Genomic DNA, 13,754 nt, shown 5'->3' with positions numbered 1-13,754 from the left:
CAATCAGTATCATCATCACTCTCTTATAATACCAATAACTCTAAAATATCCCCAATCGGTGTAATACTTCGTTACCTCTTCTAATATCAACACATATTGTAATCGCTAATACATGAATTATTTTTCATCAAATAACCTAATGCCATTGCTAATAGATTCAACTTGGGAAAATCATTAAGGTATGTGAGACGAGTTACACAATCGTTCCATATTCAACCTAGGCCAAGTTTTACTTATGACTTCCTTCACACCGCTAGTAATCACAAATTACTACTTATTATTAGGATTCTGTTGTGTCCCTTCTTGAATAAACCACATTGTGGTATGCCCTTATAATTTTATTTGAGTGCCTTAATAGTTCAGACAGGCTGTAATTGGGTGAGTTGTGGATCGTTGATGGCTTGCCACGCGTCTGTCACTGTTTGAGTCTGTTTAGGGTTCAATTATTTTCTACTTAAATGTGTAAGAAGAGTTACCTCTTCACCACCTGAATTTTGTTTTAATGAAATGTTATTTGGCTGCGCCTCTGGCACACATTTTGGCTTGAATCCTTGATTCAATAGGTGATTCTTCACCATTTTATCCATCTCTGTTTGTTAAATTGTTGTAGGGATACAACAACTGGCATCAGAGCCATTCAATCCACCCAAAAAAAAAATCCCGATGACTCTCAAGGAGGTTTCCGATAAGGCTGAAGCTAATGCCGCTGCAATCACTCAACTCTGTTCAGAATTCAAAACCCTCTCCAGAGATCTTACTTCTCAGCTCGATACAGTAAAGACTAGCTTCAAAGAGGCATTACAAGAAAATAATCGAAATCTCATCTCCTTATTCAATATACATGTACATCATAATCGTCCTGAAGATACTGGTGGATCTAACATACATGATACTGAAGGTTCAAACTACAATCACCAAAATCGATCTCACTCAGGTAATATTCACCGTCTTCCCAAGTTAGATTTTCCTCGTTTTGATGATAATAATCCTCGGGGTTGGATCCAGAAGAGCGAAAGATACTTTCAATTAAATGATATTGAGGAACACAAGAAAGTGGATATTGCTGCAATTTATTTAGAGGGTAAGGCGGAGAACTGGTTTCTCAATTTTCAGGTGAATCGACCATGTATTACTTGGTCGGATTTAACCAGACATTTATGTGTTCGTTTGAGAATCCTATAGAAGAAAACTTTGTAGGAAGTTTCAATAAGTTAATTCATACATCCACAGTTAATGACTATTATGAGGAATTTGAATCTCTAAAAGCCTTAATGCTGGATATGAATCCTACACTCACCGAGACCTATTTTTTCATGATTTTTCTTAGTGTCCTAAAGGATGAAATAGGCAAATCTGTGTCTATGTTTCACCCACAAACCTTAGTTATTGCTTTTTCATTAGCCAGATTACAAGAGCAGAAATTCAGTTCATCCAACCAATTCACTAAACCTTATACAAAATCATTTAATAACCCTTTCAGTTCCTCAAAACAGTCCCAATATACCAATTTATCTCCTAGGCCAATTCCCACATCACTTAAATCTGCTCCAGTAACCACAAAATTTTCCTTCCACAACAATCCCGAACCTATACCCACCACTCCCACAATTAAAAGACTCTCCCAAGAAGAAATAAACAAGAGAAGAGCTCAAGGCTTATGTTATAATTGTGATGAGGTGTATAAGCAAGGACAATTTTGTAAAGGCAAACAGAAGATCTTTATGATTCTGGTAGAAAATACTGACTTACAAGAGACTGAAGAGGAAGATATCTTTGAAGAAGTTTTAGATTCTCCAGTACAGTCTGATATGGAGATTTCTCTCCATGCTTTAACTGGTCATGCCACAGGTGATACTATCAGAATCCCTGAAGTCCTTAACGATCACAAGGTATCCATACTTATTGATTCTGGCAGCACAACAAGTTTTATTGACAGTGCATTGGCTTCTTCCCTCCATTGCCACATTGAATCAACTACACCAATGAAGGTCACTATTGCAAATGGAGAGCAAACAGTCAGTAATGGTATTTTTCTTCACCTACAATGGAGCATGCAGGGCCATACATTTGTTGAGATCTCAGAATTCTACCATTGGGAGGATGTGATATTGTCTTAGGTGCAGATTGGCTCAAGACATTAGGTGATGTTCTCTTTAACTTTTCAAAACTGAGCATTTCATTTAAGTATAAAGGTAAGAAAATCACCTTACAGGGTATTGTGCAACACACTTCTTTACTCCAGATGAGTGGTGATACTGTTAAGAATTTTTTTTCTAGTACTTCTCATGGCATGGTGGGCCACTTATTTTCCATTTCTACACCTACTTCACCACCTACCACTCCTGGTATTCTTTTACCCTTGTTACATGAGTTTGATGACATTTTCCAAGAGCCCACTCAATTGCCTCCACAAAGAAACTTGGACCATAAAATTCCCTCGCAGCCTAAATCAACACCTATAAACCTCAGAGCTTACAAGTGTCCTTACATTCAGAAAGGTGTAGTAGAACAACTGGTTCAGGAAATTCTACAGTCTGGCATCATCCAACCAAGCAATAGTCCTTTTGCATCACCTATACTTCTAGTTAAGAAAAAAGACAACACATGGAGATTTTGTGTTGACTATAGAAAACTAAACAGCATAACAGTCAAGGACAAGTTTCCCATTCCAATTATTGAAGAATTATTGGATGAATTGAATGGAGCTATTATCTTCACCATAATTGACTTGAGAGCTGGATATCATCAAATCAGAGTGCATCTATCAGACATTTTCAAAACTGCCTTCAGAACACATCAAGGCCATTATGAATTTAAGGTGATGTCATTTGGCCTTACTAATGCTCCAGCCACTTTTCAAGCCTTAATGAATGAGATATTTCAACCTGCATTGAGGAAATTTATACTGGTATTTTTTGATGATTTTAATCTACAAAAAAAGCATGTCTGAGCATTTGGAGCATCTCAAGTTTACATTCTTCCTGCTCAGAAAACATCAACTCTATGCTAAGCTCTCTAAATGTTGTTTTGGTCAACCTTCTCTGGAATACTTGGAACATATTATTACAACTGCAGGTGTTTGTGCTGATCCAAGTAAAATTGCTTGTATTCAATCTTGGCCAACACCCTTCACCCTCAAAGAATTAAGGGGATTCCTTGGCCTTACATGCTATTATAGGAAGTTTGTCAGGAATTATGGAGCAATCAGTAAACCACTTACTGATCTTCTCAAGAAGAACTCCTTCCTCTGGACTTCAGCAGCCACATCAACTTTTGATCAACTCAAGATGGCCATTCAACAACTCCAGTATTTGCCTTGCCACACTTCACTAAATCTTTTGTAGTTGAAAGTGATGCAGTGACTCATGTATTGGAGTTGTATTACTCCAAGAAGGCAAGTCAATTGCTTACTTTAGCAAACCACTGGGTCCAAGATCTATAGCATTGTCCACATATGAAAAGGAGTTTCTAGCCATTGTCTTGGCAGTTCAAAGATGGAGACATTACTTACAAGGTGCTAAGTTCATAATCCAAACTGATCATCAAAGTATCAAGTATTTCTTGGAGCAAAGTATCCCCACACCATTACAACAAAGATACTTAATCAAACTGTTCGGATTTGATTATGTCATCAGATACAAGAAAGGAGCTGAAAATGTAGTGGCAAATGCACTTTCTAGAAGACCTCCTGATTCAGCTTATTGTAATTTATTGGCTGCCTATACACCAGCATGGGCTCAGGAAGTACTTTCCAGTTATACTGATGATGAGACAGCTCAGGGTATAATTTCTAAACTTCTCCTCAGTCCTTCTAGTGTTGAAAACTTCACCTACCAGGAGGGCATATTGAGGTACCAAAAAAAACTCTATATTGGAACTAATGGCAATATTGGGCAAGCACTTTTACATTCTCTCCATAATTCTGTTGTGGGAGGCCATTCTGGTATTCAAGATACATATGCCAGAGCAAAAGCACATTTCTATTGGCAAGACCTCAAAAAGGATGTTTTACTCTTTGTGTCTCAATGTGATACATGTCAAAGGAACAAAAGTGACACCACAAATTTTGCTGGCCTTCTCCAGCCTCTCCTTCAGATTATGCTTGGCAACATATAACAATGGACTTTATTGATGGTCTACCACCAAGAAACAAGAAGAATGTCATCCTGGTTGTGGTAGACAGACTCACTAAGTATGCTCATTTTATTGCCCTGCAACACCCCTACACTGCTTCCTCTGTGGCACAAGTTTTTCTCAGTCAAATTTTCATGCTACATGGATTGCCTGCCTCAATTGTGTCAGATAGAGACAAGGTATTTACAAGCAAATTTTGGACTGATTTATTCAAGGCTTTGGGCACAAGTTTGAATTTAAGCTCTGCTTATCACCCTCAAACTGATGGTCAGACTGAGAGGGTGAATGCTTGTTTGGAAAACCATTTAAGATGTGTATGAGGTCATAAACCAAGCAGCTGGAGCAGTTGGTTGTCACTTGCAGAGTGGTGGTACAACACCAGCTTCCACAGGGGTCTAAAAATGTCTCCATTTCAAGCTTTGTATGGTTATTTACCTCCCCATCTAGCATTCCCATCTAATGATACTACTTATGTGGATGATGTGGAAGCTTACTTAAAATCCAGAGACTCTATGCTCGACATCATCAAAGAATCACTACATCAAGCACAGGCCAGGATGAAGCTCTATGCTGATTCTTCCAGAGTGGAAAGTGAAAAGGCGAGGGTACCCAAATATACCTCAAGCTAAAACTTTTCCTACCTATAAGTCCTTTCTACGAAAGTGATTGTCTGAGTTGAGACAATACAACTAATCGGTTTACACTTCGTGTGATCGTCTATGTATACGAGATCGAGACAATACAACAACAAAGTATGTTTACTTGATACAAAGGTTCAGACTTAACCAAACACAATAGGATTGCTTATCAAGTAAATAGGAACTAACGTTTGTGTAATTTACTTTAATTATAACAAAACAATTATAATGCGGAATATAAAAGTAAATGACACATCAAGATTTTGTTAACGAGGAAACCGCAAATGCAGAAAAACCCAGGGACCTAGTCCAGAATTGAATACTCTCAGGATTAAGCCGCTACACAAAATTACATTAACTTCGTATAGTTGAGACCAAGTAACTAACCCTATAGTTCACCTAGTTCCTTCTGTATTCCCACGCTTCCAACTTATAAATAAGTCACGTACTTGGAACAATTCCTTTGGTTAGTATTCCAAACAGTAAAGGAACAACAAATCTGTTTGGTATCATCTCTATTCAACCAAGTGATATGAGTCGGACAAAGGCTCTTCCGTTTATCTCAACATAAACTCCTTTGTCAGGTCCTTAGATCTATCTTATATTCAATCACCCAAAGGTAATCGTTTAAGATTAAGCCAACAACACCTTTAGTCCGAAGAATCGTGTTGATGCCGATCCACTCAATTAATCAATCCAATCTACCACAAGGATAAATCGACTATTAACTGGATCCTCTTTTACTGAAAAAAGTATTGTGCACACCAAAGATTATAAAACACAAGCCAGATCTTCAATATCTTCTTCAAATCTTCTTAAATCTTCAATAAAAACCTGCACACAATCACTTGAATCGCTTGTGATCAATCACGCACAGAACAGAGTCTGTTAACAATGGATTATCACAAGATGTTCTTTAGATTTAACAACAGTCTAAAGATCCATGTCGAAACTCTGAACTAGTTTGAGTGAATCTTATATCAGAATAGAAGATTCTCAAGAATAAACAAACTAGGTGCAATCATATTTCAACCACCGTTAGTCAATCAAATCAATCGAAAACAAAAGATAAACCGCAATTGTCTAGTTTCCCACCAACGGTACACGTTAGAGCTTCTCAATCCCAAAGAAGACTTTAAACTGAGCGGCCATAAGAGATTTCGCCTAATTAGGTTACTCTCCTCTCGAATAGGCGGCTACACCAGTAACAACAACAAAAGATTAAATCTGTTGTTACGAAGGATTAGTTTGCTAGAAAGGCAAACTTCGAGTATTTATAGACAAGGAAGTTTGGACACTAAGGAATTTACAAAACCGAAAATATTCTCAAGATATTCATTAAAGCGCAGATTCGGTTTTCATAATTCCTGGAAATGCTCTGTCCAAACGTAACGATCGAAATCTCTCAGAAAATCTAATTAGTAAATGCACATTACTAGTTATGTAATTTCCCTACAAGATGAAATTAATAACCTGAATTAAAAGATTCTTAACTTACTTATGTTTCTATCATGGGATTCCCTTCCTTTAGCCGTTAAGGAATATCTTTGAACAATTAAAGAAATAAACATTCACAACACGTGTTCAAAGTTTGTCGACATCTTTACTTTGTAAGTTCTCTTTCACACTTACAACTTTGAAACCGATTTGCCACACATCCAAACAAGTTTAGAATTGGTTCATATGATTTTCAAGAACTATGTGATTGATCAAACCAACATTCAATCATAATCATGCGTTTACGGTTCTACCAAAACAAGTTTCGGTTCTACCTCCATGTGAGTACTGTGCATAGTCACACTAACTTCCGAAAATTCGGTTGACTAGGTACTAGGATCGGTTCTCCACATATATATGGTATCTAACTTATATGTGTTGCACATGTCCATAGGATCGGTTCCCCTTTTCCTAAAAACGTGTTGCACATGTCCATAGGATCGGTTCCCCTTTCTGCTATAAACCTTGTTGTACCCCATACAAGGATCGGTTCCCTTTGATGTACTGCACCCCTTACAAGGATCGGTTCCCCTTTCCTTTTAATTAGTCAGACATACAAAATCCGATCATACCACAGGTCATTACTTAAGATCGGTTTTACTAATAAAAGTTATACCAATACATAAGTCAGGCCTTTGTGAATAGTTCTACCTAGAACACAACAAGTTGTGAGAGGTTATACTCTATCACACATATTGGTTGTTCATAAGATATGCAATGAATAATAAAACCAATAACACCTGGAATTTTCCTTTTCCGTCCACAAACAAGTTTATGAACTTACTTCTTTAGAACACATGTAAACATTGTTCCCTGTAATGAAATCCTCACCTCATACCCGTACATAATCACAATAGCATTCAAATGATTGTGGTTATGTCTTATCTACAAAGTTTAATGGTTAAGCAATAAACCTCGTGTTTATTCCTTAATACTATGTCTATCTAGAGTTCAAATATGCTTCGCAGTTATGTTCTCAATATGCACGACTTGAAATATACGTTAGGGAATGAAACAGTTCAAGTCAAATATCACTAACCTCAAGTGGAAGGATGATTGTTGTCGTTGTAGCTCCTTGCTTCTTCACATCTTCAAGATCTTACAATACTTGTAATGTCTCATATCCTAATACTTTCAAGCTAACCTATACGAAGTTGACTCTAGTACATAATCAAGCGACTCTTAACATGAGTTTTGATTCACTAAAATATGACAACCAAACTTGACATACCAACGCTTGGTGGGTTCAACCGAGCAATGCTCTAAAAATCTCCCCCTTTGTAAATTTTAGTGATAAAACTCTTACATCATATGGATAAAAAAATTACAAGAATTCATTACAATCCGCTTGATTCCCGATTCAACAGCACAGTAAAACTGCTTATATTCAATCCTTGAAAATGACGATGTTGACATTATAATAACAAAGCTAATACTCCCCCTAAGGAAGATAGGTAGATATTCAATCCACACGTCTTTGTTATACTAATTTATATGACATGTTACTCCCCCTTAGTCTGTGCTTTCACTCTTTCGTTAGATAAAACATTCAAGTACCAATGTTCTTTTCCCTAGCGATACCAATCAATATAAAATCAATGCCACCATCACCTGTGTACTCCATATATTTCTCCCCCTTTTTGTCACAAAAATGACAAAGAAACGAAAAAATAAAGGACAACACGAAAAGAATCTTACAAATCTCATAATAGACTTGCAAACCTGTAGAGTTAGGCATGAGGGTTCCATACATCACGCTCTGATAACCAATATCAAAAACGAAACTACAAGTAGTCTTATTTTGACATGTTACCAAGGAAAAAATTGTCCGAAACAATTTTTCCAATTTAGTTTAGCAAACCAAAAACAACTAAGAATATTAGTCCCTTTGCTAAACTGATTGTTGAAAAACAACCGCTTAATTCGATAAGACCAAAATAGAGATAAACACCATTTTTCTCATCAGGTTCTAATTATCCATAAACTTAGACCTTTCAATTTTAAACAAGACTTGTACTAGGTTAGTTAACTAGCATTCCTTGTTTAGGAATTCGATTAGACTTGAATAACCGAAACCTCACTTTGATAAGACAAACTAAGATCAGAATTAACTTAGTTTCTTATTCGGAATCGAATTGGACTAAACAACTCATCCCGTACACAAATTATTTCGTTAAGCCATAAATAATTCATACAAACCAAAGTAAATCAACTTGTATAATTATTCACCTCAACCGGAAGCAATTGAAACAACATAGACATTAAAAGCACCGCAATTGCACCGTAATTTTGTAAGCCTAAACAATTGATACCATACAAAAGCAAGATAACAATGGTTTTTCTTAACCAGAACCAATTGAATCACACACACACATCAATTGTACCGAAATTTTGTAAGCCTAAACAATTGATGCCACACAATAAATCAAGATAACAATAGTTTTTCTTAACCGGAACCAACTGAATCACACATCCACACACACATCATGGAATAAGTATCAATTGAACCGAAATTCTGTTAAGCAAAAGCAATAAATATATATAATATAAACTCAGGCTTTTCTTAAATAGGAAAATAATTAACTAACAAGATTGTTACCTCAAATTTCGCATCCACTTCTCCAATATGATAGCATCTTCGTCCAGGGAGAAATGATATCGAAATATCACCACATTGTCATCCTTATGCATAAACAAAAGAATAACAACACACCTCAGCCTTCACCAGAGAAAGGTTGAAAACCGGTTTTAACAATTGCAAGCAAAAGTTGAAAACCGTCACAACACATATGCTTTTGTGCTAAACCAAAACCGATTCAACATATTGTGACTTTTTCACATATTGTTTCTATCAGAACCCCTCATGATCCTTTGATAAAGCCTACCTACTAGGGCTAGAAATTAATCCCGCTAAATCAAAAAGTCACCCGAACCATAAGGGTTCACAAAATATGAGATCGAATATTAAGGTAGTAAAACCGAAATCAAACATCCCATAAACATACATAGCAATAATATAAAAGCAATTAAGCACAGGTTATGTAAATCGAAAACCATCACAAGAAAAATTACTAATCAAATAATTTTATTCATAATAGACCAATACAATCAATGAAAGAAATCAAAAATTGATGTATATTTTTCCTTGCAACCTAGTCCTTCATGTCAGAACTGAATGAAGGTGGATTACTACTTTTCAGCTTTTGAATTTCTTTAAGAAGAAAACCTTGTTGCTTGACCAGAATCTCTTGCAGATGAGAAATTTTCATGAACGATTCTGCAAGAGCATGTAATTCTGTCTTTGATTGAACACAAAAATGTGTCAATGCCTCAATACACTGATCTTTATTCAAAGTATTCTCTATTTCCTTCTTGCTAAGCCAATCTCCCTTTCTGATTTTACGCTTAATATTAAGAGATAATCCGTACTTAGTTTTAGGATGATCTTTCTGATCTTTCATCTTCTCCAGAGAAACCATTTGATCCAGACTCATAGTCCGGATAGGGAATGATCAAAATGAGAGAAGAATATTTTGATATTATTCATACTACCGAAAATATAATATTCCTAAAATACGAATATATCAAATATCTTCAAATACTAGATATTATTTCCATAATCTACACAAAAGTGCCTTGAATTTTCTTCTTCCTCACTCAAAATTTGGCACGCGAGATGAGGAAAGAATTCTAATACCGATCAAGTGGTATTAGTATGAGATTTTCTCTCATTATGGAATTTTGAACAACCAGAGTGTTCTTGATCTACTATAGTATGAAAAGATATCTTTCTGTTACCTCGAACCAACGAAGTATCTTGGGATAGACTGAAATTGCAAACACAACTTTCAGCAATTCTGTTTTTAAGACAGTTTTTGCATCTTGTCTTATTTCTCCCTTTACCATTATATGATTTAATGACATTGGAAGACATGTCCATTCTTAAAATAGGTAAATCACTAATGGAGGAGGAAGGAATAAGATTGACAACTAATACAACATCAGTTGTTTCCTCTTCTTCAGAATCATATGAATCGGAGGACTCGTCTAGAGTTACAGCCACTTCCTTGCTTCCAGTGTATTTCTTAAGATTGTGACAGTCTTTAGAAATATGACCAAACCCTTTACACTTGAAGCACTACGGATGATATTCATCATATTCTTCATGATCCTTTTTGACAGGAACTCGATCATGCGGTCGAGAAGATCGATAAATATCCTTAACAAATCTTTTGTTTCTTTTCTTCAAGAGATCTTGAAACTGTCTAGTAATTAATGGCAATGATTGTTCAATTTTATCATCAGAATTTTCTTCAATCTGTTCGTTTGAATCATCCAACTGTTTATTCCTTTCCATTTGAGCTTTTGGAACTTTTGCTTTAAAAGCGATTCCTTTGGTTTGAATAGACTGCGATTCATGATCAAAAATCTTTAATTTACCAACAAGTGTGCTTCGTGTGAGAGTTGAAAGATTGTTTTCTTCTATGATTGCATGTTTCTTAGAATCGTATCTTGACGGCAACGATCTGAGAATCTTGCATATTATATCTTTTTCAGAAATAGTCTTTCTTAACGAGAAAGAAGCATTAATTATCTCAGAGAGTTTAATGTGAAAATCCTCAAAAGTTTCGTTGTCATTCATTCGAAGGTTTTCCCACTCTGAAGTGAGGGTTTGAAGTCTAGCTTCTTTCTCTGAAGAACTTCCTTCGAATACGATCTGAAGATTATCCCAAGCTTCTTTCGAAGTCTGACATGTTGACACATGATGTTGTAAATAACGACTTACAACATGAATAATACCATTCAAACCATCTGAATTCTGCTTTGCAAGTGCCTTTTATTCGTTCGAAAATTCTGCTAAGCGTTTGAGCTCAGTTTCTGAATTTTCTCTCTTTGGAAGAGTATAACCATCGAAGACTAATAACCAAGTATTAAAGTCTCGTGATTGAAGAAAAGATCTCATAGGAGATTTCCACCATACACAGATTGTTAGATCTTTTCGTGTTTTCCCGCTCTGATACCAATTGAAAAGGCGAGGGTACCCAAATATACCTCAATCTAAAACTTTTCCTACCTATAAGTCCTTTCTCTGAAAGTGATTGTCTATGGACTGAGTCGAGACAATACAACTAATCGGTTCACACTTCATGTGATCGTCTATGGATACGAGATCGAGACAATACAACAACGAAGTACGTTTACTTGATACAAAGGTTCAGACTTAACCAAACACAATAAGATTGCTTATCAAGTAAATAGGAATTAACGTTTGTGTAATTTACTTTAGTTATAATAAAACAATTATAATGCAGAATATAAAAGTAAATGACACATCAAGATTTTGTTAACGAGGAAACCGCAAATGCAGAAAAACCCCGGGACCTAGTCCATGATTGAATACTCTCAGGATTAAGCCGCTACACAAAATTACACTAACTTCGTATAGTTGAGACCAAGTAACTAACCCTATAGTTCATCTAGTTCCTTCTGTATTCCCACGCCTCCAACTTATAAATAAGTCACGTACTTGGAACAGTTCCTTTGGTTCGTATTCCAAACAGTAAAGGAACAACAAATTTGTTTGGTATCAACTCTATTCAACCAAGTGATATGAGTTGGACAAAGGCTCTTCCGTTTATCTCAACATAAACTCCTTCGTCGGTCCTTAGATCTATCTTATATTCAATCACCCAAAGGTAATCGTTTAAGATTAAGCCAACAACACTTTTAATCCGAATAATCGTGTTGATGCCGTTCTACTCAATTAATCAATCTAATCTACCACAAGGATAAACCGATTATTAATTGGATCCTCTTTTACCGAAACAAGTATTGTGCACACCAAAGATTATAAAACCCAAGTCAGATCTTCAATATCTTCTTTGTCTTCAAATTTTCTTAAATCTTTAATAAAAACCTGCACACAATCACTTGAATCTCTTGTGATTAATCACGCACAGAGCAGAGTCTATTAACAATGGATTATCACAAGATCGTCTTTAGAACTAACAACAGTCTAAAGAACCCTGTCGAAACTCTGAACTAGATTTAGTGAATCTTATATCAGAAGAGAAGATTCTCAAGAATAAACAAACTAGGTGCAATCAGATTTCAACCACCGTTAGTCAATCAAATCAATAAAAAACAAAAGATAAACCGAAATTATCTAGTTTCCCACCAACGGTACACGCTAGAGCTTCTCGATCCCAAAGAAGACTTTAAACTGAGCTTCCGTAAGAGATTTCGCCTAATTAGGTTACTCTCCTCTCCGAATAGGCGGCTACACCAGTAACAACAACAAAAGAGTAAATCTGTTGTTACGAAGGATTAGTTTGCTAGAAAGGCAAACTTCGAGTATTTATAGACAAGGAATTTTGGACACCAAGGAATTTCCAAAGCCGAAAATATTCTCAAGATATTCATTAAAGCACAGATTCGGTTTTCATAATTCCTGGAAATGCTGTCCAAAAATAACGATCGAAATCTCTCGGAAAATCTAATTAGTAAATGCACATTACTTAGCCGTTAAGGAATATCTTTGAACAACTAAAGAAATAAACATTCACAGCACGTGTTCAAAGTTTGTCGACATCTTTACTTTGTAAGTTATCTTTCACACTTACAACCTTGAAACCGATTTGCCACACTTACAAACAAGTTTAAAGCGTTGAACATGTCCATAGGATCGGTTCCCCTTTCTGTTATAAACCTTGCTGCACCCCATACAAGGATCGGTTTCCTTTGATGTACTGCACCCTTTACAAGGATCGGTTCCTCTTTCCTTTTAATTGGTCAGACATACAAAATCTGATCATACCACGAGTGATTACTTAAGATCGGTTTTACTAATAAAAGTTATACCAATACATAAGTCAGGCCTTTGTGAATAGTTCTACCAAGAACACAACAAGTTGTGAGTGGTTATACTCTATCACACATATTGGTTGTTCATAAGATATGCAATGAATAACAAAACCAATAACACCTGGCAATTTCCTTTTCGGTCCACAAACAAGTTTATGAAGTTACTTTCTTAGAACACATGTAAACATTATTCCCTAGGATGAAATCCTCACCTCATACCCATACATAATCACAATAGCATTCAAATGATTATGGCGATGTCTTATCTACAAAGTTTAATGGTTAAGCAATAAACCTCGTATTGTATTCCTTAATACTATATCTATCTAGAGTTCAAATATGCTTCGCAGTTATGTTTTCAATATGCACGACTTGAAAGATACGTTAGGAAATAAAACAGTTCAAGTCAAATATCACTAACCTCAAGTGGAAGGATGATTGTTGTCGTTGTAGCTCCTTGCTTCTTCACATCTTCAAACTTCGCAATACTTGTAATGTCTCATATCCTAATACTTTCAAGCTAACCTATATGAAGTTGACTCTAGTATATAATCAAGCGACTCTTAACATGAGTTTTGATTCACTAAAATATGACAACCAAACTTGGCATACCAACGCTTG

General features: G+C 35.8%; 1 protein-coding gene across 1 annotated transcript; it reads left to right on the top strand.

Moving 5' to 3' along the window:
- Positions 1-663: 663 nt before the first annotated feature.
- LOC113272663 lies at positions 664-2,950 on the top strand. Its single transcript, XM_026522470.1, has 3 exons — positions 664-1,081; positions 1,231-2,025; positions 2,118-2,950. Exons 1-3 carry the CDS (start codon positions 664-666, stop codon positions 2,948-2,950), a joined length of 2,046 nt encoding a protein of 681 aa, XP_026378255.1.
- Positions 2,951-13,754: the final 10,804 nt, after the last annotated feature.

The sequence above is a fragment of the Papaver somniferum genome, chromosome 4 (assembly GCF_003573695.1).
Source record: "Papaver somniferum cultivar HN1 chromosome 4, ASM357369v1, whole genome shotgun sequence".
Classification (NCBI taxonomy): Eukaryota; Viridiplantae; Streptophyta; class Magnoliopsida; order Ranunculales; family Papaveraceae; genus Papaver; species Papaver somniferum.
This window is presented reverse-complemented; position numbering and strand designations above follow the sequence as displayed.